At 43.6% G+C, this 25,876-nt stretch overlaps 3 protein-coding genes across 7 annotated transcripts in view; 1 reads left to right on the top strand and 2 right to left on the bottom strand.

Annotated features, from left to right (window-relative positions):
* ARHGAP40 (Rho GTPase activating protein 40) overlaps nt 1-6,922 on the bottom strand; it is a 42,520-nt gene extending 35,598 nt beyond the window's left edge. Inside the window, exons 1-2 of the mRNA XM_052786924.1 lie at nt 6,751-6,922; nt 6,490-6,667 (exon numbers count right to left, since the gene is read on the bottom strand). Of these exons, the coding sequence (XP_052642884.1) occupies nt 6,490-6,667; nt 6,751-6,922 (350 nt within the window). The remainder of the gene's footprint in view (nt 1-6,489; nt 6,668-6,750) is intronic.
* An 897-nt stretch (nt 6,923-7,819) lies between these two features.
* On the bottom strand, nt 7,820-11,991 carry ADIG (adipogenin). Of its 5 annotated transcripts, XM_052789620.1 has the most exons (4): nt 11,570-11,986; nt 9,470-9,771; nt 8,731-8,832; nt 7,820-8,218 (listed from the first exon to the last, which is right to left on the bottom strand). In XM_052789620.1, the coding sequence occupies exons 1-3, from the start codon at nt 11,694-11,696 to the stop codon at nt 8,746-8,748; spliced, it is 516 nt and encodes a 171-aa protein (XP_052645580.1). In that variant the 5' UTR covers nt 11,697-11,986; the 3' UTR covers nt 7,820-8,218; nt 8,731-8,745. The 5 variants fall into 5 exon arrangements, 4 of the variants coding, with proteins under 4 accessions (XP_052645580.1, XP_052645588.1, XP_052645571.1 ...); XR_008235559.1 differs by lacking the exon at nt 8,731-8,832 and having other exon boundaries at nt 9,270-9,771; nt 11,570-11,991; XM_052789628.1 differs by having other exon boundaries at nt 7,820-8,832.
* An 827-nt stretch (nt 11,992-12,818) lies between these two features.
* Nucleotides 12,819-25,535, top strand: ACTR5 (actin related protein 5). Its single transcript, XM_052789589.1, has 9 exons — nt 12,819-13,790; nt 14,711-14,940; nt 15,748-15,917; nt 17,613-17,830; nt 18,175-18,357; nt 21,006-21,128; nt 21,667-21,806; nt 23,299-23,431; nt 24,870-25,535. Exons 1-9 carry the CDS (start codon nt 13,407-13,409, stop codon nt 25,125-25,127), a joined length of 1,839 nt encoding a protein of 612 aa, XP_052645549.1. The 5' UTR covers nt 12,819-13,406; the 3' UTR covers nt 25,128-25,535.
* Nucleotides 25,536-25,876: the final 341 nt, after the last annotated feature.

Here is a 25,876-nt window from a genome sequence, read left to right as displayed (position 1 = left end):
GTCTAAACAACCAAACTTCCATACATTGGACATTTTCTGACACAGGCATCACTTGACTGTGGCTGCCAACTCAACTCCTGCTCAGTTTTTTGGCCCAACACATAGCTCATGCTGACACAGCTCAGCCTGATCTATGCTGGGAGCAGCACCACTGGGCTAAAGCAAGAGCTACACATACACCAGATACAAAGGAGAGGAGGAAATAAGACCTGCTGTCCTTGCAGCTGTGCAAAAACAACTGTTGGGCAGTTTCTGATAAGACTGAAACTCTTCAGAATTAACTGGAACAACCCACAGGAATGGTAGAAACCAAACTTTCATGATGGAAGGTGTAAGTACATCACCTTACCCAAAAAGCTTTCAAGCTGATCCATCAGCATCTGTACTGCTGAGGCTCCCAGGCTTTCCACTGCAATACTGGGACACCTGCAGCTTGACTGAGGAGGGAGGATGAGCATTCTCACCATCAGCTGGGAAACTGGCTTCCTCCTAAACATGAGAGTTAGTGAATTTGTGAATTAGTGAAGTAATGAATTAGAGAATTAACAAGTTACACCAGCCCATTGAAAGGGGACTGAGCCCTTGTTTGATTTTTACGTAATGAGCACATGTAGTAAAGTTGGATTCACAGGGTACATCCTCCTCTAACTTTGAGAGGTCCAAATGAACCATGAAACTTGACTCAGTACTATTGTCAGAAAAAGTACTCATAGAGGGTTAAATGATATTCATAGATCCCCAGCTAGCAACCAAGCAGCAGCTTCTCGACCTTTACAAAGACTAGTTTTTCTTTGCCATCTGCTTTGTTGACACTTACAATGAGGTAATGCTAATCCATTACAAAATTGCACAAACCTCACTAGCAGAGTTCACAGGAAAGCCTTAAAGAAGCAATTCCTTGGTCCTACTTATAGATTTGCCCATTTTCTTCCAGCTAACACAGCACTGCAGCTAGAATAAGCTTTGCAAAAAGCCATTCTCCAAAAAGCTTTTTCCACAATGCGTGCTGGTATTTAATAAAGCCTTGAATTCTCCCAACTGACCTGGCAGCTCTGTGCTTGCTCCAAACTCTTCCTGGCCTGCAAACATCCGGCAGCTTCGTGCCTGCTTTACGCTGGCCAAGAGAGCGTAGGAAGCACGAAGTGAATGAACTCTGAAACTCTTGGATTAGGGATATCGTTAGGACTGCTCCCAGGAGGTATCCTTCCTCTCCTGTTAATCAAAGGAAATACTGCATCTAAATACAGCTGTTACCTTTATCTACTTTTACCTTTCTTATGCACAAGCTGGAGTGAGTCCAGGATTCTGGAATATTTGACCAAAACAAGGGTATCTCAGATCAGCTGCAGGGATGTATATATTGCAGCCTCACGTCTACCTTCCGCTATGAGGCATGCAAGGATTTCCTTCCACTGTGTTAGCCCTGCTGTTTTCAAACATTAACATTGTCTGAGCTTTACCTTGACCGAGAAAAACAACTTTCATCAGCAAAGCTGTATTTATTCGTTGCCTAAAGAGGATATCCTTCCAGTTCCATTATATATTGGCCACCTGCTATGGACCTTGCAAGAGTTACAGGCTCCTGTTCACTCAAGAGTCTAGACACACCCTCAAGGCAAGAAATACCGCTTTCATTTCCAGTGTCGGTCACTTGGTTAGGGTTGTCAGGAGTATGATCAAGCAGGAGAAATAGGGGTTCAAGCACTGGCAGCATGCTCAATTGTGTACACACAGAGACACCGAGAAATCCGAGCCCCCAGGACTCCAGCATAACTGTTTATTTGGCAGCAGTGGTGAAAAAGTTTTGAGAGCAGTTGAATGGCAACCACCATCAGCAAGAGAGCCTCATGCACAAGCTTCAGAGCCAAAACACAGAAGTCATCTTCCCAAACCAGCAGTGCTACAGAACAGCCCTTCAAATGCCCCACTACCCCAACATGCAGACTTCCTTTCCTTGTGTGTATGCTCTTCACATCCACCGCAGGCTAAGCCCAGCGAAGGTTCACCAAGAACTGAAGATTAAGGAAAAATACATCTGTTAAGCCACCTCCTCTGGGAAACAGGCACTTAACTGACCTCAACTAATTCAGAAATAACACCCTCCAGAGAGAAGAGTGCAGAGGCAAGGGAGTGAAGAGTACTTGCATTTGTGCCTTTCCCCTGTTCCTTAGTTACAATGATGCCGCTCCCATGCTTCATTAGGTGACCCAGGGAGGGATAACTGAGAAGTATAAAATGGTAACTCTTCGTCAGGAGCTTCCTGTCACTGCTTCATCAGTGCACAGCCTGCCTGCTACACTACCACTGAACCATCAGTGTATAATGGTCGAGCAGGCTCTTGCCACTGCCCTCACCTCCTTGGCAGTCCCTTCCCAATATACACGACAGTAACATGTGTCGGTACCAACATCCGCTGCTAACAGTCCATCATCCTAGGAGGAGCCTTCTATAAAAGGGCAAAACAGGACAAAGGGATAAGTACATTAGTGCCGCAAAATCAACAAACGCACTAGAAGTGTGCTTGGGTCTCAGCCAAGCTGTTTACTGAAACACTGAGGTCTCAACTGTATGTTGCATTCAGTGTCATCTCCTACGCTCAGGCTCCACCATACGATGGCAGCATGTATGTTCACATGGCCATCTCACAGACCATAAGCCACAGTATTCAATCCAAGTAGCCAGGGACATTGCAAGTTGTCATAGGTGGACAAAATTACATATAATGTAAAAACTAAACAACTCTCGGACAACTAGTGAATTAATAATAGGCTTGCTAGACATTATGCAAGAAGATTCAAGGGTCCTGAAACTTCTCCCTCTAAAAATTTAAAAAGACATGAAAAAAAGACCAGAGTATTGTTTATTTTAAAAGGTCCCCCAGTGAGGGTTGCCCTATTATTTTTCTGTATGGCAACAACAAAGTTCCCTTCATACATAGCTAGCACACAGGATTTAGTGAGAAAGATCCTCATTTTCACAAGAGACCCAAATTTTGCAGACAGCTCAACAGTCCCAGCACTAGCAGCCCTGGGGCTGATGGAATAAGCTATGCAGATGGAAACAATTATTTAGGAGGGGAAGGACTCCTGCATGCATGGAGCAACATCTCACTAAAACTGAAGCCTCCCACCGACACATTCCAGACTCTTAGAGTCATCTACTTTGGGGAATATGCTTTAAGCTACATCAGCTTTTGTATTTCTTTCTCCAAATTTCTTTGCAATCACCAAACATACTCCGCTGCAAACTGACCTAACGGTCTTACCAAACAGCAACAAATACCACAAAGTATTATAAACATCTGAATCTAAAATCTATTTAGAGACCTAACTTTTCAAGCAACAAGTTCTGATTTCAGACAAGCTTTTCACTACACAACGCACCTGGAAGGACTTACTGATTAACGATGCTGCGGTGAACAACTTCTACCTAAAGTCCATGGCATAAAATAATGAATAAATCATACAGGCCATATTTGATATGTAGAATATCAAATCAAAGTGCCTTATATAACTCAAAACCATGTTTCTTAGAAAGGAACAGAATTACAGAAAGGAATAGCACTAATTGATTAGAAATATTTAATTAAGGGTAGTCCTTTCAAGCCAGCTGCATAAAAAATATTTCATATAATATGTTGCAGGAGAAAAATAACTCCAGCAGGTTTCAATTAAGACTCATTGCCATATGGATTTTACATCTGCAGCAGGAAGGCTCAAACACCATGTCACAACTAAGACATTTTTATGTCTCCAACTGAAAGCGCTTAAACTGCTTGGAATAGAAGCATATGGGCCATAACATCCCCAATTAAGCAAACATTTTGCTGAACTGAGAGCCTAAAAGACATACAAAGCTAGAATATACTGTATTCTTGGTCATACGTTGTAGCCTCTAACTTTTAAAGGATAAAAAAAAGCTAAGAGTGTACAGCATGTACACTTCTAACCTTCAGTGCCCTCCTCACCCAGCCAAAGCAGAGGACCCCAGCGCAAGTCGCACCGTGATTTTTAACGAGGCACTAAAGGGATGGGGGGCCCTTTGCTCTGTGCAGACAGGGAAGGGCACTGTTCCCCGGAGCAGTTTACACACGCAAGCACATGTGAAGGGCTCCTCAGGTCACCACCTCATCCAGCCTCCTGCTTAAAGCAAGGTCAAAACAGAAGCTAGACCAGGACGCCGAAGCTTTGACAAGTGACACGATTCTCCATCCAACTAATCAAAGATGCTATGAACTGGAAAACAACACTTAGGAATTTTTCCTTTCAGCATCAAAACCACCATCTCAAAAAACGTTGTCTTGATTAAACCAAGAGCTCTGCTGCTGCTGTTGCGCCCTCTTGGGGCACCAGGGACCATGAGCCAAATCTTCAGCGTTATTTTTCTACATGCAGCTGGACCCAAGAACCCCAATTCCTCTTTACTAAAAACAGATGTCAGCCAAGTTAAATCATCCCATGACTCCTCCAGGAGAAGGATGTAAACAGCCACAGCTCACCCAGCTGTTATTAAGAGAGGCCCAGCTGACAAGTTAGGGATCCCAACATGGTGCAAGACCTTACCCCCAAATGCTTTGACATACTACTTCCAGACATGTTTATCGCTTAAACCCATCAAAACACATTAGGTCACTTGAGCTTACAGTAGATTAGAGTTTGGATCTTTTACCAACTTCTTCCAGAGTTTTGGGCTCAGAGGAGAAAGAAATGGGTATCTACGTTTTTCAATGTAAAATGCTTTCCAATGCAGTCTTATGTTTAATAAAGCCCCCACGTCTGTAACATGCCTGCAAAGTAAATGCTTTACAAATAAGAAGGGGAGAAAAAAAAAAAAAGAGAGATTAAGTGATGTGCAAAAGGTCATAAAACCTCTATGGTACAGTTTGGTATATAGAAATGCAGGCTTCCACCTTCCACGAGGCTTAACTTCAGCCAAAAGAAACTACCAAACTACAGCTCCCACTAATGCTGTGCTTGGAAATGTTCAATCCAGGTTTTGGTATCAAACTTTTTCAGCTAAAAAAACTACACACTTGCTACTTGATATAGAAGCGCCCAGGGATGGAGGCTGCTGGGTGCATATGAGAAATGATGCTTTGCACCAGGTGAACAAGAGACCTTACAGGTGAATTAAATCCAAAACTACAGAAAAGCCTTCATTCAAAAAAAAAAAAAAAAATCTATTTGCAGTCACTGCAGACAATCACACTGGCAGGAGTTCTGCTACAATATCCAAGTCTGCAAGCTCTAATGCTCCTGCTGATGCCCAGAAAACAGCTTTTGCACAAAACAGTGAAGGGAAATTAAAGCACAAATTCACTGATGCTATTCAAGTGCTTGCAGACTACAAGGCAGCTGAGAGGTCATGCTACATTCACACTGTGAACTCCAAATCCTCAGCAAAAATAGGCATGGGGGCAGGCATTACAGCTAGATTTAGGGAAAGAAATATTTTAACAAAGGTGGACTACAGCACTAAGTCTACAGGGTTCAAACTGAGTCCCCATGTCTGTAGGTCTGTGCCCATTCTCCAGGTCAGGTTGATACATCACCAACCTCTTGCAAGCAGCACGGACCCACAGCAGAGCCAAAATGGCCTTTCCATACTACTTTTAGCTGAACTCACACACAAAAGTTTTATTCTTACCAGCCAAATATTTAGTCGTGCATTATTGCTCAGAAACAGGAAAACCAGGTATAAACCACTACTGCCATCAGCATAGCTGCGGTACTGGGGAACTCCACAGGAACCAGTAATCCTCAAAGTAGGTTTCTCAATCAGGTTTTGCATGGTGGCACCCACCTCCCTGCTACTACAGTGACATTGCAAGCAACAGCCAGCTCAGCCAAGCTAAAGCTATTCCGAGTGTATTTACACAGACTAAACCTACCCAAAGCATATACTTTGGTATAACCAGGCTTTAAAACATCACCATGCAATACAAGAAGCAGCAATACTCTACTTGACCTTTAGATAGTTTACCTACTCACCTCAGTTCATCTACTTCTTTGCGGTGATGATCCCAGTAAAACGGTTTTAACTTGAATTGTGGCATTTTGGCAACTGCCTCAAGATAATAAGGTTTCTTATTGAACTGAGATTAATGGAGAGTCCAACATATTCAAGTAGCCTAAACAAGTGAAATCCCACAGAGACAGGAGGCATTCCCAGCGATTCAGCTGCAAGATTAAGTCCTTCTTGCCAACATGTTTTTAAGCGCACATAGACTAGGTGGAAAAGGAAAAGAGAAAAGCCTTGGGACTACCCGAAAACGTTCTTCTCGCTGGCTCAGGGAAGACAGCTTTGAGATGTCAGTAGGGGGGCTGTAGCTGAAACAATAACCCCACTCCCCGACGGGGCACGAGCAGCCAAATTCTGCAGGAAAAGCAGCAATTTAGCACCGAATCACGTTACGGCATCTCAAGCAACAGAAACCCCACGCCTCTGGGGCGCAGCCAGTCTCCCTACCACCACCGAGCATCAGCCTACCTGGTCAGCTCAGCGCCGCAGACAATAGCTGCCAAGCCGGAGAAGAGAAAAAGAAGAGACGGGAGCTCACTCGACACCCGACCGCGGCACGACAGCCGAAGCCGCCCCGCGGTACCGCCCGCACCCACCCGCCGCTCTTCCGAGAGCCCCAATCCTTCCTCGGGCTCGCTGGCCAGAACTCACCCCCGGGACAGGCGCGGAGCTCAGCGGCGAGGCGAAGCCTTCCCCTCCCTCCGCACCGCCCAGGCCGGCGGAGAGGGCCGGGCCGGGCCGCCGCCTGCCTGCGCGGGGAGCCCCCGGGCCCGGTCCGGCCCCTGCGCGGGCTCCGGGGGAGGCGGGAGAGGGCCGGGGCGGACCCCACGCGGGACTGCTGCCCGGGCTCGCCCCGCGCCGCCCCCGCTAAGAAGCGCAGCTGTAACCGGTCCCTCAGCATCCACCGCGGCCCCGCTCCCCGCTGGCAGAGCGGGAAGACACAGGGCGTCGCCAAAGGAGAAGTACCTCGGGCCCGGGTCACCCTCCGCGGAGAGACGGAGATTTCCTCGGCAAACAGCTGAGGAACGGCAAATATTTTTTTTTTTTCTAAATAAAGGACCTGCAAAAATAAAGGTGTGGACAAACAAGTTTTATTTAAGAGCATACTGCTCTGGACAAATATTTGAACATGTGGAGGTCAGGGGATGGGGAGGGAAGGATAAGTAAACATAAACAAGGCAGACTTCATAATTAGTGCAGGCTAGCGTAACTGTTACTCGGTCTACCCATGCAAGGCTCCAGAGAGACACAGTTACTTCACACCAGGAGCAGAGACAAACATTTTTCACAAGTAGCAATGCGCTCTTTGGGTTGTAACTTCCTAATTCAGGTCCTCTTTTTTTAAAGAGTTTGTTGAATGTGTGCATCAACACCAGGAGCAAACAGCTCTTCTAGCCCAACAACTGGATAAACCCTTAAGCCACAAAATCGTGGCTCATCCCAGCCCTACCAACATCCTTGTGGTCCCACTAACTGGTTAAATCAAGTTGTTGGTGTGAGTGCCTCTTTGGGCTGTAATCTAACCTTTTATCAGCCTGTCAGCTGTGCTGAAAAGCATATCCTGAACAGAAATGAAGGAAATGCATGCACAGTATCTTGCTCCAGCAAGAACCACTACCAAGAGCTATTGCCTTGATCTTATTTGTTCGAAATCAAAGATTTCAAAATGGTCAACAGAGAGTATCACTGTGGTCCTTATGAAGAAAGGAACTCATCCCTCTGTAAAGTCAGAGGGGGGCAGAGTACACACCCAAGCACTGGACAAGAGGCTGGCTGCTGTCACCCATTTAATATACTGTTCACTCTGAAAGCAGCTGTTGTGACCCAAGTGCCTGTCCACTTAGTCTCCAGTAAGTTTCCTTTTCAGAGAATTAACCTCCCTCTGCCATGCTGCAGTAGCTCTCACTGATGCTGAGCAAGATTGCTGCTAACAGTCGTGGGACTACCGGCTTTATTTCCACCCCGAGGTGGTTCTCTGAGCTTCGTCACTCTGTTCCAGTTTCCTCCCCAAGACTGAAGCCAACTCTAGCCTCAGGGAGCCCAGGATTTTCACAACTTTTTCACCCAGCAAAACAAACAGCTGAGCCATGTAGATAATCAGAGAGGAGGGCAGCAGTTGAATCCTCAGGACATTAGAGATCTGGAGCAACTGGCAGCCAAAGTTCCAGGTGAGAGAAGAAAGCATGGTGCATAACAGCTGGTGAAGAAAAGGAGGAACAGAACTGTCATGGCAATGTTGCTTTCAGAAGTTCAATTTTCAGTAGGATATAAATGATTTGAGACCATGAATGGTTGTTCCCTTCCCTCATCCACCCAACACAACTAGCAAGCCTTTCAGTATGAGCATTATGTCCCACAAGAGACAAGTTTAAACCCCAGTTCTTCAAACTGCTGTGTTCAAATCAATACTTGTACATGTGAAGAGCTCTAGGAGAACCAAATGGTAGCCTAGGCAAGTCCAAGCTCATTCTTAGCATTGTTTCTCTAGCCTTTGAACAACAACAATGAAGAAAAAAAAATATTACTACACTGACTTGGTACTGCCTTGGTGGTGTTAACGATGTCAAAAATACTTTGACTTGAGCTATTCCAGCTTCAGGGTGTGCTAGTCAAACAACTGCAGCAATTTAAAATGATACCAGTCCTTAGCTATTCTAGCCTAACAAAGGTTACTGCTCCAGCAAACCTGGTGGAAGTAAATGTGAGTACCTCAGCTGCTGCAATTCAAAAATCCCAGCAATGTAAATGAGTAGACAGGACTGTGAATAGTGACAGTGGAGGCACAGACCAGCTTTCCCTTCTGAGCCCCTTCTGCAAAGGAACATACAGTCAAGGCACAGGGAAAGAGAAGACACACAAGACACTAAGCTCTTCCACTGCTTCAAATATATCTTTGGGATTTGTGTAAAGCTTAAGAGGATTAGGACTGCCATGTTTGCAAAGAGACTTCTGGCTTCGGCTCTTATTGAGCAAGTGAAATAAGTCTAATTTTTAGTCACATACTCCACTGTAAGAAATCTGAAGCAGCTTTTAAAAATACATAATATCAGCCATACATGCCAGGAGAGTTTCTATATACAGTTGAGTTAAACTTCTAATCTTACAGGAATAGGTAGCAATTTTCACTGTTTCATATGCAATTCTCAAGGACTTTTAAAATATGTATACATACCTTTAAATATATATATACACACACAAATTCATACAGTACACACATATGATAGTTATTCTGTACAATTTTGTGTTACCTTTACTTTGTCTACAACAGGAGTCATTCCAAATAGGGAAGATGGAAAAAGTCTTTTGTTAGTCTTTAACCAAGCAGAAACCAATCTTGCAGCTTTCTCTTACCCACAATGCCAGGGAGTCAGGCAGAGGTGAAAAAAAATCAGAGCTAAGGCACAAAAGCAGTAGATATGCAAAGAGGTAGCCTGGTCACGCTACTCACCATCATGATGCTACAGAAATCGTTCTTCTCAACCTGAGAATATCTTATCTTCTGGCTCTGAGACCAGCTGTCTGAGATTACAGCAAAAAGACTTTGCTTTTGGCTTTTTGCATTTGAACTCAGATAAGCAGGCTTAGGCCTCAGTTTTTCCACAGGTCCACTGGATTGCATCTCCTCTTGCATTTCTGTACTGGATGTGTCATTCTGGGTTTCTTCCTCTGTTGGTTCATCCTCAAATTTAGAGTCAGAATCAGGCTCATCAGAAGATGGTTTCTTTATTTCTTCTACACTGGGCATCTGTGCTAGAAATAGGTTTAAAAAGAACATGTAAAATACCTGTATGCGGCTTCTTCTCCCTAGCTGCAAGCCTTGCATGTTCCATCTAGGAGCTAGGCAAGGTTCTTCTGAATCTTCTTCAGTTGAAATAAAGGATTTCCAAACCCAACTAGGCAATAAGACGCCTATACAAGTGGTTGATTTTAACCAATTAGCTCTTAATCAACAACTATATTAAAGGAGGAGCTGAAATATATACCACTTTTTACTTGTGCCTGCTGTAAACTAGCATAAAATAAGTGAATATGACTGAATTAGCCAGGAAGTTATTAAAAAGAGCACTGGCATTTTTTTCTGTCTTAAGAGTGATTGAGAAACAATTCAATGTTCTAATCCTCTAAGCACACTAGTATATAAAAATGTAATGTGTCTAGTCTTATTGATTAAAATGCAATTTAGAGCATTTGTGGAAATCATTGGAGGCCTGGTGCTAATAATATACACTACAGGGCTGGAAATTGTGAAGGTAAATGTAGTAAGCATAACCTGAAAATCTCACTGAAAGCATCAAGACATTCCAGAGTTACTCTGTCCAGGCAAAAAGCTGATGCTCAAGTTAAGTACATGGCACAGCTACCCTTTACTTATGTAAAATAGGTATTTTATCCTGCTTATCAGACAGCAGCAGCAAGCCATGCCTATGCTGCTCAGGGTAGCTTGTACAATTGTCACAACCTCTTATAACCTGCACTTTTTAATTATTGTGCTCAGTTACCCACAAGAGAGCACTGGAGTGTGTGGAGGGAAGATACTTTACTACTGAAGCAAGCAGAGGCTGTTTGAGCATCAGCTGTGTGCTAAGCCTGCAAAATGGGAGCTGAAAGTAAAAAATTCAGCATGCACACACGTAGCAGGACAGGAAAGGAGGGAGGAGTACAAGTCTTTGCTGTGGTGAGTTTCTCCTGTTCCTCTGTTGTCTGTGGGTATTGTCTCATTGTTGCTATTCCTGTGGGATCTATTATAGGACTGGCTACCACATTATTAAGAACAGAGGGCACCAAACAGAAGTAAAAGCTTGCTGAAATAAAATTTTGTTCTTATTTTCCTTCCTACAGCTGTTCTGCAAAGGCAAAATCACTGCTTTTGAACTTAAGATTGATTCCTCAGCTGGGATTGCTTATGCTCCAGCATTAGAGCAAACTAGCAAGGCTTTATCCTCATGAGTACATCAACAAGGCTACTATTAGCCTAAACCAAAGCCTGTCATCAGTTACTGACATGTTAGCAATAACAATCAGTGATGGATTGGAAAGAGGAGCAAAATACACAAATAAATGGAAGTGCACGTCCTGCTCCCTTCAAAAACTTTCTATCAGCCTCAGCATTGATAAAAGAATCCCTTAACAGGACCCTGGTAACACTCCCCACCGCCCAAAAAAAGGGAAGTGTAAGAGAACTATAATGCCAGAGTTTGAAAGTGTACAAAATTAGAGGGTTAGGTTTGCTTTCTAGGGGATTTTAAAATAGAAATTTACACAAATTACTTGTCCTTTGCCTTTCTTAAATTAAATTACCTCTGAGAAAAAGGGAGAGAGTAAGGAAGAACAGTGGGCAGCAGCTTGTCTTATAGCCATTTTTAACAGAAAAGCATAACAGTTCGAGTTTGGTTTTCCATATGCTACCAACAGTACTAAAAAACCCTTTAGTTCCCTTCTGTGACAAGTGCCATTAGCCTAAAAATAGCTAGCAGAGCGCTTTAAAGATGAAGCTAATAGATAAAGCCTTTATGCAGCAGCATTTTATCTGACCAACTGCAGAACTTACCTTCATTAAGTAGAAGCTGTAGCCAGATAATCATTATGATCAACAGCATTACAAATGGCAAACAAAACCAGAAGAAAAGAAGAGGAAAGGTCAGCTCATTCACCAAAGGAACCAGAGGATACTTCATTGCTTGCTTCAGGTTACACTAAGTTTAGAACAGCTTGCCTGCTCTGCTTTACTAACTAGCTTTTAATAACTCTCATTGCATCACTGTGTTAATCACAGGAAGACCGCTGATATACTCAGCATGGTTAGCAAAAGGGACAGCCCTGTGCGATGTAGGGAGTAATAAGGCTTAAATACAGGATAAGAACAACTGAGAAAACATCTGGTTTGATTGTCCTTCCCTCAGCTGCTGTTTAAAGGATAAATACAAGTTAGGAAGCTTTCAAGGCTTATGTTAAAACAATAGTTAAAGGTATGTTTATGTCTTCAGCCACTTTGAAACTGGGTAGCCAAGGTTGCTTTTGAGAAATCAGTAAAACAGAATCAACACTCCAGAGATGAGTAGAGAATGACTAGCTAAAAATTACTTCTCCCAGGCTCTATTATTTGACATGGAGCACAAATACGTCCCGTATTAACATGGACTCTATTTTTAGCCTACTCTCTATGCTTCTATCTATTAATTAATCCATTAGGAAAATAAACCTTTGTATTTTAATTGCCTTTCTATCTCCCTTCCCTCCAAGAAAGGCAAGCTAGCATGGTTCATAGGATATATGTCTATAAATGCATTGCTTAATAGAAAAGGAGTTCAGTAGTGATCAAAGAAGGAACAGATATGTGACTTTGGTAACTTGATATTCATCACACTGCGTGTTTCTCCTTCAATAAAATAAAGCCATTATCTATCGCTTACCTCACAGGGGGTTGTTTGGCTAGATTAATTGTTTGTGTAGCTCTCAGTAAACCTGAGAAGACAGCAGCTAAGTAAGTGCACATTACGAATGATTGCATGCATTTAACGTTCTTGCTTGTGTGCACGTGTTTGGTTTTACGTAGTAACAGCCCCTTGAAATGAGCCTTTTAATCCCAAGATCTAAATGAACTTTGCAAATTAATTCAGGTTCATAACACCCCTGTGTGAGAAAAGAAAGCTATTATCCCTACTTTGTGCATTGAGTAAACAAGGGAGAAAAGCCATTAATGACCTGAGCGTCAAGGATGCTAAGTATTTGCAGACCCATTTCGCACAGCGGGGGTTGCGGGTCGGTGGCATTGCTGAAAATCAGGCTGTTGGCGGTTTGGCTGCCCGTGCAGCGAGGAGACTGACGGAAAGGAGCGGAATCCGGGAGCTGTGATCTCCTCCGGTATAAAGCTGAAGCGTTTCTCTCAGTCCCGTCAGCGGGGCCTCTCGGGCTCCGCTCCGGCTCTTCAGGGCTGGCTTCGGCCGGCGGCCTCCCTTGCCCACGCCCTGCCTGCCCGTCTCCCCGGTGCCGGGCGCTGATCCAGCAGAGGCTCCTGGAAAAGGCCAGGAGGCCTCAGCCGCGGCTGGAGGGCTGTCTTCGGCAGGGAGACGTGCAGGCTGAACGCTGACGCGGCCTGGGGGAAGCACACGCCGTGTGCGCGATCTCGCGGGGTGGTCTGGCACAGGCCGGGGCGGCGGGTTTTCGCCTCCAGGCAGGTGGCAGACACTGGGGAGGTTTCAAGGTCCAGGTTCAACGCGGAGGGCGCGGGTGTCCCTGCGTGAAAGGGCAGTTGGGGGGGGGTGCAGGCCCCGCGGCCCTCGGAGGAGCCGCAGCCGCCAGCCGGCGCTGCCCCTGGCCCCGCCGCGCTCCGGAACGTGCGTCGGCTGCCCGTGTTCCCGGCCGGAGGGAGCCGGGCAGGGCGCAAAATGGCGGCGGCGTCGCGGGTGTTCGCCTTCCGCGACGCGCGCTGGGCCCCCGACCCGGTGCTGGAGCCGAGCGCGGCCGTGCGGACGCCGCAGCCGGTGCCGCTGGTGATCGATAACGGCTCCTTCCAGACGCGGGCGGGCTGGGCCTCCGCCGACTCCGCCGTCCCCGCCGAGCCCCTGCTGCGGTTCCGCTCGCTGGCGGCCCGCAGCCGCGGGGCCCGCGGCGGGGCCGGCGCCGAGACGCAGGTGGGCAACGACCTGGGGAGCCCCGAGCCGCTGCGCTGGCTGCTCCGCTCGCCCTTCGACCGCAACGTGCCCGTCCAGCTGGAGCTGCAGGAGCTGCTCCTCGACCACGTCTTCCAGCGCCTCGGCGTCGCCTCGCAGGTACCGCCGGGCGGGGAGCAGGGGGCCGGCGGGCCGCGGGGAGGCCCTGAAGCCGCCGCTGAAACCCGGGCCGGCCCTGCTCTGTGGGGGAGGTTGTGCCTGGGTGCGTAGTGGGAACTGGGGGCGGGGGGGGGTCCAGCATCGCTCCGGGTTGTCCTGGGGCAGTGTCTGGTCCTCCTCTTCGCAGATACTCACGGCCTGGGTGGACGGGCCCTGAGGAACCTGCTGTGGCGACCCTGCCTGGGCCAGGTGCTCCCCAAGGGGCGTCTTTTGAACCCCGCTATTCTCATGATTTCTTCATAGTTTTGTGGTAAAACAGAAACGCGAGGATGCAGCTGCAGGGCGAGAGGTTTGGACTGCAGCGTCTTGTCAGGCTGTGGCCGAGAGCCAGCGTTCAGGATCGGTTGTTGAGAAGGACGTTAAGCATTACTAGTTTTGTATGGTGCTCTTATCTGAAGTGCTCATTGACTACTTGTTTCTTACACCCAGCTGAGAGTTGCTCCTCAGACCGTGAAGCCTTTGCCTGCATGACAACACCAGTTTGGAAGCTTTACCTGGGGCTGAACTGAACTTCCACCAGTTTTCACTCGTGCTTCGCCTCTTCATTTCGTAGATTTTGGTTACTTAGATTCTTAATAATTCGTTTAAGCTTTTAAAAATCTAGTCTCCTCTGCCCTTAGGAGTTTTTTTTCTTTGGTTGAGTTAACATTGGAAGCCTCGCTATAGACAAGACTTCTTTTTTTACCCTCTTAGACACTAGATATAATTTACCTTACATGATTAAAGCCTGCACGTAAAGTGCTTTTTCATTGCTATTTTGGAGGAGTTCTTGCTGATCTTCAAAAGAAGCAGCAAGGATAAGTATCCCTGGATTTTCCCTTCATACCTTTATTATTTTTCTTTTCGCTTGTCTCTTACAGGGTTGCGTTGATCATCCAATTGTTTTGACAGAAGCGGTGTGCAATCCTCTGTATTCGAGACAAATGATGTCAGAGCTCCTCTTCGAATGTTATCAAGTGCCAAAAGTGTCCTATGGAGTAGATAGCTTGTACAGTTTTTACCACAATAAAAGGCAGAACTGGCCCTGCAGTGGTTTGGTAATATCTTCAGGTTACCAGTGTACGCACATTTTGCCTGTCTTAGAAGGCAGGTGAGTTCTTGGCGTGTTAAGTACAGTGCAGCCTCTCTTTGTCAGCCATTGACCTTTCAGCGATGCAAATACCCATTCCTCTAGCATTCAGTATTCCAGCTCCTGCAGTATAAGCTGTTATCAGGTCTTAATTTATACTGACGAGTTAAAACTAGGTCTGCAGATTTTGCTATAGTTATTTTTGAATTGAAGAAGCAGTGCTGTCCTTGTATGTGTTGCATTTTTAGTTACTATTCATGCATAGATCTGTACTTTCAAAAGTAGAAGGGGATGTCTGCCCCAAGTAAGATCAGGCATTAAAAAACATGTGTTAAGTTTTAAAGCAGCTTTGGAACAAATGAAAGTGCTCTGTGAGATTTCTGCGGTTCTTGAGGCTTTTATCATTCTGATTATGCTGCTATGTTGCTCTACTCTTTTTTTTTTTTTTTTTAAATCCTCACTGCAGGAGGTGGCTGGTAGATGCTTCAAATTTTCAAGGGTTAGACCTGGCCAAAAGGTTAAAGGAACTACTTTTAGCTCCACTAACCATCACTTCCCTTTTTAAAATAGAACATTTCCTTGCTGTAGCCAAAATTATTTAATGTTTGGATTTTTTAAAGCAGAACAGCCTTTCAGAAAGCATCTGCAATAAACAAAGTAGTGATTACACTTGTTGTCTGGTAACTGAATCTTGAAATATTTATCTGTGAATATTCATCTGTCTACTTGACCATATCAGAAATTAAATAATACTGGGCAAAGTAGGAGGTCTGTTTTACACTGAACTTGTGGATCTCCAATCTCAGTTGTGTCTCTTTGTGTTTTCAGGTTGGATGCTAAAAACTGTAAACGTATTAATCTTGGAGGGTGTCAAGCAGCTGTATATCTTCAACGCCTCCTTCAGCTGAAATACCCAGGACATTTTGCTGCCATCACTCTCAGTCGCATGGAGGAAATACTGCATGAGCACAGCTACATTGCAGAGGACTATATAGAAGGTAAAACTGTTGCCGAAATCCGGAATAAAACTCCTTAACAGCAATGAGAAGTTAAGAAGCAGGCACTCCTTTATTGCAGCACTGGGCACACAGGGGATCGCTCCACCTATCGTGTGCACCTGTCTTGTCTAACGATACAGTTAAATACACACCTGTTATACATATTCACTAGATTTCCGAGAAACATTATACATAATCATTAGTTTTCCGGGAAACTATTAACATATGTAAATGTCCTTTACGCAAGCGCAGTAAAGGTCTCTGGTGGTCTTCAGAAGCCCTCTGGTGGTCTTCCATAGTCTTCCTCACTTGTCCGCTTCTTGACCTCTCAGGTGATTCTGCGCAGTACGATTCTCACTATCATCTATATTAGTTTACATAAAAATGCATACTATGTCTATTCTTAAATTTAACCTTTATATTGATTGGTCCTTCAGTCACACCATTTTATTAATATTCTTATGTTAAAACAATCATTGGTTAATCTCTCTTAACTCTACTGATTAGAATCCTCGATACTCAGATCAAGATGGGAGGGGTAAGGGGGTTTCCAAGCAGCAAACTGGTGTCCATGACGGTTTCCTTAGCTTCCTAGAACAAAACACTATAAACCAATAAATCTTTGTCAAAGTTTCTGTGGTTAACTGATTTTAGACAATACTTGTATTCTTATAGTCACATATAGTACATTTCCTAAAGTTCCTAAGTTCCTATGACTACATTTCAAACTTAACACTCCCATACCTATGCTTCACAATTTTCTACTTCTTAATCAAACCAAACTCTTATATATATAATTGGATTTTAATTTCTTTATCAGAATATTTTCAACAAAACCAGCTGTAATTTACTACTAGGTAGTGTTCATTCAAACTTAGTTTTGTCCTTTCTATCCCTTGTTCTCAAGTTGGCTGGAATTCTGGCAGAAATACTCTACTACTATTTTGCTTGCTTTATTTTGCTTTCTTTATAGCTGTCTTTCTGGTAATCTGCCTCATGGGAAATGCCTGACAATAGTTCTGAATTTAACATTAAGAGAGAAACAAAATTAAATTACAAAAAAAAAATCTGTATTAGTTCAAATTTCTCTGTGGATAAAAATTTGGATTATTTCAGAGGAAAAGAATTTAAAATTAGTTTAGTTTATTAGTTACTTTATACTTCCAACAAAACATTAAATTGATTAGGATTATTTCTGCATCTGGCCATGTTTCTTACCTGCTTTAAGGTTTCCAAAATTTCAGAGGACACTTCTCGTGACTTTTTGTGAATTAAAGAAGTTTTAAAATTTCCATGGTAAATGTCATCTTAAGTAGTGGCCGAAGAAAAGAGTTTTCTTAAATTTGTCACTTATGAAAGAGCTTGCAGAAGTCCTTAGAAACATGTGAGAACTCTCCCTTACCTTGGGAAGAGAGAAGAGACGGTAGTATGCACTTCTGACTTCTTAGTACTTTGTGTTTCCTGCATGCTGGAGATCAGAGCACTAAGAACCATGTGCACTGAGTATGTGACTGGAAGGTAGTGCTCTGAGGGGGTAGCTAAATACGGGGGTGGCTGCCAAGAGGTGACAGAATCCTAGGCTGCACTGTTGTTGCCTTCTTTCTTCTAAGTCTGAACTTAGCGTGGAGTGCATACAACATGCGAATCATCATTTTCAGCCTGGCAAAACAGTTATTTTGCTTTCAAAACATTCAGAGCTACAGAAGTGGCGGTCCCCAGAGTACTACGAGAACAACATGCACAAGATGCAGCTGCCTTTCTCTAACAAGCTGCTGGGAAGCACTTTGACATCAGAGGAAAAGCAGGAAAGGCGGCAGCAGCAATTACGTCGACTTCAAGAACTGAATGCGCGTCGTCGAGAAGAGAAGCTGCAACTTGACCAAGAGAGGCTGGATAGGTTACTATACGTACAGGTAATGAAGGCAAAGTTTTCTGTGTGATCTTTTGTAAGGAGGGCAGGCTGCCCTCAGAGCTTTATCAGAAGGTCATGCATCACTGTAAAGAAGCTACGACTATCCTGTGTGTTTCCTGATAGGAGCTTTTTAAGGTTACTTGCAAAATAAGAGGGAGAGATTACTGATGCAGAGGATGCTTCCAGGTTCTGAACAATACTGCTTTTTTGAAGTATTTTGAATGCTGCCAAAGTGTGCACATCATAATACCTAGTAATGAAGGCAAAGTGTCTGTACACGCACAGTTGACAGATAATCAATTACCCTGTGTTGTTCATCACAGCTAACTCTGTATCTGTCTGTAGGAACTTTTAGAAGATGGTCAAATGGATCAATTCCACAAAGCTTTGGTGGAGCTGAACATGGACTCTGCAGAAGAACTTCAGTCTTACATCAACAAATTGAGTCTGTCTGTTGAACAAACGAAGCAGAAAATCCTACAGGCAGAAGTCAATATTGAAGTAGATGTTGTGGACAGCAAGCCAGAGGTATAATGTTTTCACCAAGTCAATCCTCTTCTTATCTCTGGGCGAATTAAGTTTCTATGCTTGAAAATGTACCCCTTCAGGCTTTTATTGATGACCTAAGCTTTTCCTGTAACACACTGCAACTCATTGTCAATTTGGCAACTATCTTTCTTTTTTCTAGCTTTCCTATGCAGCTACAGAAAGTGACAGTTTTGATTTTGTAGAGTATGCCTGAAATCAGTAACCCTTCTTGTGCTGTTCTGCACTGTGCTCTGGGACATATCTTATAGTTTGATTCCATATAGTTGTAAGCATAATCTTTAGGCTTCCTGACAGTAGTTGAAGTATAGTTATGTGAAATCAGTAAGTTTCCTTAAAAATTTCTTGCACATCTTTAAGAAGTTGAAGAAAAAAGAAAATAGCCTTAGTGGGTTGGAGAAGGTACCACTGAAGGTACCACTGCTTCCCTTTGTACTAACTCATGGCAGCATGTGCCAGCCACTGTCCTTACTTAAGGTTGACTTGCTTAGAGGTTATAAATGCAGCAGCTACCATAATGATTTTGTTCCTACTTTAAACAAACTTCTAACTCTGCTTTTGCATTAATTTTGGTGAAATATGTGGGCCTGGTATGTTAAAGATTCCGTGTGTCCCTCCCCGCCCTGGTATCTGACAATTAAATGACATGGATTTTTAAGTACTTAAACCTCAAGTGGTTATAATCCTAAGACAACCATCCTTAAATGTCAGTAGCCTTCTATTAAAGATGTAGAAGAACCTATCAAGCTTTTTGTTAAAAACAGTATTTTTTTTTCTTTCTGTTCTTCCCTTTCAGGTGCAGAGAACTTTATGGTAAATAACTAACCCTTTGCCTTCACTCTGGCTATCTTTTTTTGGTGCAGTTAAGGAGCATGTTCTATTTTATTTACTTAACAATGAAAGATTAATTGCTACACTTGGTTGTTGGAATTGTCTTGAAGATGAGAAGCTTATTTGTTTGCTTTGCCAGATTAATACAGGCCCAGCACCTAGCAGCTGCTTCTAAGAGATGGTCTAAGGCTGTTCATTCATTTACTTGTAATTGTTTTTCAAGTCACATGAGGTAGAGCATTTTTAGTTTTACCAGTCTTTGCTCAGGAAAAGGTAGAGAAAAAAACCCAGAAAATTGAAGCATGGAGGAGAGTGGTGCCAGATATAGAAGTTCTTATGTCTTATATGGAACTTGAGACGTAGCCAAAACTAGCAGGTGAGCTGATATCTTCTGGGTGTTATATTTTGCTTATCCTTATCAGTAAAGCTTGTGTAAGAATCAGAGTGACTGTGTTTGAGCAAAATTGAGGTAGATGATGGTCTTACCATTGTGGTAAAGAATCTTTCTGCCTTCTGTCAAAAAAAGTTGTTCTAGAAAAAGATAATTGAAAGACTATCAGCTGCTTGTAATTTTGCTCGGTGGTTGTGCCTAAGTTCTAACATGTCTGTCTTGGATCCCACACTCCGCTTCTTTACTAGGTGTAGTCTCAGACCTTGGAATGAATCCACAATCCTTTTTATTTGGTCTATGCTTTGTGAGAGCACCTACAATTATCGCCGAATCCATTTGTGAAGATAGGCCATCCCTCTGTGGCTGTGTAAAGGAGTCTCAAAGCTAATTATGTTGTCCTCGGGTCTGTGCCAAGTCTTCAGCTGAGTTCTGTTTCTTTCTGTTGCTGTTTGGTTTTTTTCTTTAAGACATAAAAAGAAATGGGTTTAGCAAAGCCTAAGTGTTGGAGATAACTTCAGGTGACTACCGTTTGTTTGCTGTAACAATGAACACTGCTTAAACTTCGGTTTGAGTAATTGCTTGTGTTTTAAGTGGTTGTAAGCTAGATACTTAAGAATTTAAATAATCTAGCTTTATCTCATCCTGGTGTTGCTTGCTAGACATTGCAACAAATGTTTCAAGTTTAAAATAACAAAACCAAATATGTAGCAATGAAATCACAAAGGTAACATTGTAACACAAAATTAATTAAATTATCTAATTAAAAAGCTGCTCCTACTTCACAACAGTGAAGTACTCTAGGATTTTGAGTGATGTGTTTCATTAAGAAGGAGCTTTGGGAGTACCTTCACATCTCTAAAATATAAGGGCTTTTGGTATATCCCGTGTGCAAATGCTAGGTGGTTGAAACTGTCAAGAATTGTATGGTGGCTTTGTAGCTAGCAAATATTTGTTTTCCAGTCCCACACAAGCAAGGCTGGGAATTTAATGGTAATTACAGAGCAGTTAGAGGTGCTGGGAGTGCACCAAGTTTTAACCAATTTAAAAAGCTATTTTATTAAGTTTTAGTGTGTTGTTATGTTTAAGACGTGGCTGGCTAGGATCCTGGCAGTCAGCCTGTTGACTGAGGCCTTTTAATTTCTGAGCTGGCATCACGATAAATTTATTGAAAGTGTTTGATTTTTATGCTTTGAGTGAATGTCTGTCTTAACGTCTGTTTTCTGGATTGTTCACCATTTTGATTGTTGTATTCAGTATGGAGAATGGCGTATTTGGTTTCAGGCATGTTAAAAGTTGAGATTTGAGGAAATCGGCGCTGAATTTTCCAAATGTGTTACCAGAATGGAAGTCATATATGTGCCTAGCACACCTGAGCTAACCTACCATAATATACCTTCTCTGTTTCCAGACTCCTGATTTGGATCCATTAGGCAGTGAACAGTCACTGGAGGATGTGGAAAGTATTAATGAGTTTGAACCTCTGTTTGCTGAGGAACAGCCTGAAGTTGAGAAGCCTGTTGCTGCAGTGCAGGTTTGATTTCTATATCTCGTGCCAGAGGTTGCTGCCTCCCGGTTGTCCAGCGAGTCTGCTAACATTTCTCCAAATGCAAATATTGTTTGCCTGCTCTTGGAAGAAATGCTTAAACTATCTGAACAGGACATTGAGAGGAGAAGTCCTTGCAATCTTAGCTGATGGTTTAGAACACGAATATACCCACTTGGGTCACTCTGCAGGCAGTGCCTGTTGTAGCAGTGCCGTGTTATTAGGGAAAAAAAAGTCCTGCTCAGGTATTTTTTGTGTATGATCCACAGCCTAATATCACATCCCAGTGGACACAGCTTTCAACTTGTGAGGTTGAGCCTTAGGATTGAGTGGCTCCAAATTGAATAAAGTATAGGAGAAGTCCAGCTTCCTTGGCCTTTTGGAACCTTTTACAGCATGGCTCTTTCTCTGTGAGAGCATTACGATCTCTTTCTTGTACAGAATTGTTTATAAACTTTGTTTATTCTAGAATATTACTGTTCTTTAATGTAATTTCCCACCACTTTTCAATCTCATCTTTTTAAAGCCCGTGTTTAACCTGGCAGAATATCACCAGCTTTTCCTTGGCACTGAAAGAATCAGGGCCCCAGAGATTGTCTTCCAGCCCTCCCTGATAGGAGAAGACCAGGCTGGTATAGCAGAAACCATGCAATATGTCCTTGAGAGGTGAGTTTACAAAGCTGCTTGGCACTTACTTCAAACAAGCTAGTCTTGTTTTGATGCAGCTTTTGCAATACTGGTTACTTAACAATAATTTGAGAAAATATGTTTGAATAGTTCTTTTTGGTGGGGTTGAGCATTGCAGGTTAGACATGTCTTCCTGTTCTGAAAACCACGTGTAACTCTGCTTGTCTTAAATCAGTGGGCTGCAAACTTTTTTGATCGATTACTCCATCAGTAAAAAATTTTGGGGCACAGACCTCCAATATATTTATATTTATAAATTACATACAGGTACTACTCAACTAATATATTATTGTATTGGGTCTGGCTGAGATGGAGTTAATACTCCCCATAGCAGCTCTCATAGCACTGTGCTCTGCATCAGTAGCTAGAAAGGTGTTGATAACACACCAGTGTTTTGGCTACTGCTGAGCAGTGCTCCCACAGCATCAAGGCTGTCTCTCCAACATTTTTGTCCCCCCCCCAATGGCAGGCTGGGGCAGGGCAAGATCTCGGGAGGGGACATAACCAGGACAGCTGACCTAAACTAACCAAACAGATATTCCATACCATATGACGTCAGCTCAGATATAAAAGCTAAGTAAAGGGAGACGGAGGGGGGGCATTTTTGTCTTCCGGAGCAACCACTACGCATTCTGAAGCCCTGCTTCCCAGGAAGTGGCTAGACATCGCCTGCTGATGGGAAGTAGAGAATAACATCATTTGTTTTTCTTTGCTTTCGTGCGCGACCTTGGCTTTCAGTTTATTAAACTGTCCTTATCTTGACCCACGAGCCTTTTGTTATATTTTCTCCCCCCTGTCCAGCTGAGAAGGGGGAGTGATAGAGCGGCTTTGGTGGGCACCTGGCATCCAGCCAGGGTCAACCCACTACAATTATGTACATTTTAAAATGTACACAAAAATAAAAATTAAAAAATGATGCGATAAAGGTGAAATAAGTACTGTTTTAATTTATTTATTAATGGTACAAAAAATATCTTCTTCCTGCACCCCGATGGATTGTCTGGCACACACCCCACTTTGGAGACCCTGGGTCCAACTTGTTATAGAGGGAAACAACAAACCCTTGTAAACATCCATCCCACGAAACAATGAGCTGGCATTCTCTGTTTGTGCGAGACCAAAGTCAGGGGTGACATTTTAAGTTATGATATAGGCATGCTTGCTGGACAACTATTTCCAGACAACTTAGCATTAGCAGAATGTCGCCCCTGAACTATATGAACATACGAGACTGCGTTTTCTGAAATGTAAGAATTCCAGGTCTACAGAGTTGTTGATTTATGGGGTTAAGGAATATTTTTTTTGCCACCCCCTGAATTTCCAGAAAGCAAACACAGTTTTCATGTTAGGGAAGTGAAGGAAGTTTCTCAAAGTGAATCCTGAAGACAAGGTATCAGTATTCCCCATAGCGGTTCGGCTCATAGGAGGGATGTCCTTGAGAAAGACTGAAGTTGTTTTTTGTTCCTTGTAGGTATCCAAAGGAGCAACAAGCTATTCTTGTCCAGAACGTTTTTCTCACTGGTGGAAATACGATGTACCCTGGACTAAAAGCCAGAGTCCAGAAGGAGCTCCTCGAAATGAGGCCGTTCCAGTCATCTTTTCAGGTACATGTGTTGACATGATGTTTGTGTGGACAGCCTGTTCATCTATGTTTAAAAGTAGTTTGGGTTGGGAGAGGTACGGAGCAGGTGTACTTCACGCATGGGAATGGATAGTGTTTTATGACAAGACGCTGGAACAGCTTTTTTGACCTGAGAAGATGAAGGTTAAGCAAAGATACAGTTGCTCTTTATGGACATTAGAGTAGGGTCGATGCCTTGGAAAAGGAAAACCTGCTTCAGCTAAAGGACCATGCACACACAACCATGTTTGGCTGGAATTCACAGATTGATTTCTTAGGATTGGGACAGTTACTATCTGGAACAAGTCACCTTTGTTAGGAGTAGTTGCTGGGAAAAACTGCTCACTTCAAAACTAAGTTACATGTTCTGTTTGTTACATGTAATGACTGTCTGGGACAGCAGCAAGAGATTCAGTGGGTATCTTGCAAACCTGTGATCCTTTGCAACTTTTTTAGTAGCAAGCACGGTACAAGTTGTGCAAGTCCCAGAGTTTGCCATGCATTTTGTAAGGAGACTTGCTGTTCTGGAACCACCTTGTCTCCTCAAATCTACTATCTTCCTGAAGAGAAAATCAGGTTATAAACTGGGGAGAGAAAAAAAATCAGGGCAAATGTAATCTTGTGATTCCACAAGCCATGTTTTGTACAGTTACTGTACATAGCTCTGAGCCAGGTGTGAGTGACAGAAACTTAGTTACAGCCATATACTTGGTATTTTTAGGAAGGATATTGCTTGCTAAGATTTGAGTATGTAACTTGTGTCTATGGGAAGAAAATGAATGCATTTTCGTCTGGTTTTAATGTCACTGCTTGTAACTGACTAAGAGCTTCCTTCTTTCCATTAAAATATGGTCCATAGTGTGGTTCTATCAGAACTCTCTCACTTCACAGATATCGCACATGGGATTTACATGGTGTGTAGACTAGTGAGCCCATAGCTGAACCAGGAAAGCAGTTCATGCTACAGTAGTAGGAGTAGTTTAAATGGAAGTATGAATCTACACCAGTGGAAAGAGCACGTGTGGTTCTTGCCCACATACTGCTGTTTCTTAGCCTGCAGTATTCCTCCCTGCTACTTCAAGCAGGGAGGAAGTTTTGCTGGAGCACTTGATACTTCTTTTGCAGTACCACCAACTCTTCCAGCATTGGCTTCCAGCTGTGAGGGCCGTTGGTAGTGAATGCGATACAACCATGTGCTTTCTCAACCTGTAGAAACAAAGCAGGCTCATGGAGAATTGATCTCAAGGTGAAAACACACTTCAAACGTATTCCTTACATTACTCTTCCCCAGAGGCACTGAATAATCAGCTCAAACTTCTGAAATTCAGTGGTTTGTGTCATATACCACTGTAATCAGGGAAACAAGGGCTTTTCTCTCCTGTGTTGAATTGACATGGTTGTTCTGTTTTCCTTCCATCCAGGTTCACCTTGCTTCCAGTCCTGTTTTAGATGCCTGGTATGGGGCTAGGGATTGGGCAGTGGAATACATGACCCGTGAGGAAGGCTGGATAACCAGAAAAGACTATGAAGAAAAAGGGGGAGAATACCTCAAGGAACACTGTGCTTCAAATGTCTATGTTCCCATTCGCCTTCCAAAGCAGGCCCCACGGGCAGCAGAGGCATTAGCACCTAGCAGAACGCTGACATCCAGCACAGGCAATCCTTGTGAGCAGGCATAGCACCGTGCCTTTGTCACAGACCCTCGGATGGAGATAACAGTGCAGAGAAAAGCAGAGTTACTGGTGTGCAGTATGAGCTGTGCATGGAGTGCAGGCCTCAGCCTAGCCTTGCTGGTTGCTCAGAGAGCACTGAGCATCTCATCCAGTCGCTTGAAGGAGGAGGGCAAGCCATGCTGGGGCAACAGCTGGCATGGTCATAGCACCAGCAGCGCTTAGTGCTGCTCATGCATAGCACAGGAATATGCATCAGCAAGGAGGAGCACAACAGAAGTGCATTCCAGAGAAAAATACTATCTTATAAACTGTCATAGTAAAACTCAGGGTTTTTTGAGAGTATATGTTTTACAGCTTTTTTAAATTTAATTAAAATGTACTGGTTTTCTACTGCTTTTATTGCATGAACCAGAAGCTGGGCTTGTTTCAAGCGAGTCAATCCAGCAGGCGTCACCCTCGCTCACTGCAGCGAGCGTTTGTCAGGACATGTTGGTCAGGACGCATCCTGCTGCTGGAGGCCAGAGAGGCTGATCTGTGCCTTTCTTCCTGAGGCCTCCTGCACTCATGTCTTGTTTGATTTCCTGCCTGTTGCACACTTTCTGCTAAACCACTGCCCAATAAGCAGTGGGATATCAGGTACTTTTTGACTTAATTTATGTCAGTAATATCAATGTCTTGGTTGAAACTGGAGACCTGGTGACATAAAGCACTGTCCAGCTATACAGACAGAATTCTCCATAAAGCACAGTCCAGAA

The sequence above is a fragment of the Harpia harpyja genome, chromosome 1 (genome assembly GCF_026419915.1).
Source record: "Harpia harpyja isolate bHarHar1 chromosome 1, bHarHar1 primary haplotype, whole genome shotgun sequence".
Lineage (NCBI taxonomy): Eukaryota > Metazoa > Chordata > Aves > Accipitriformes > Accipitridae > Harpia > Harpia harpyja.
This window is presented reverse-complemented; position numbering and strand designations above follow the sequence as displayed.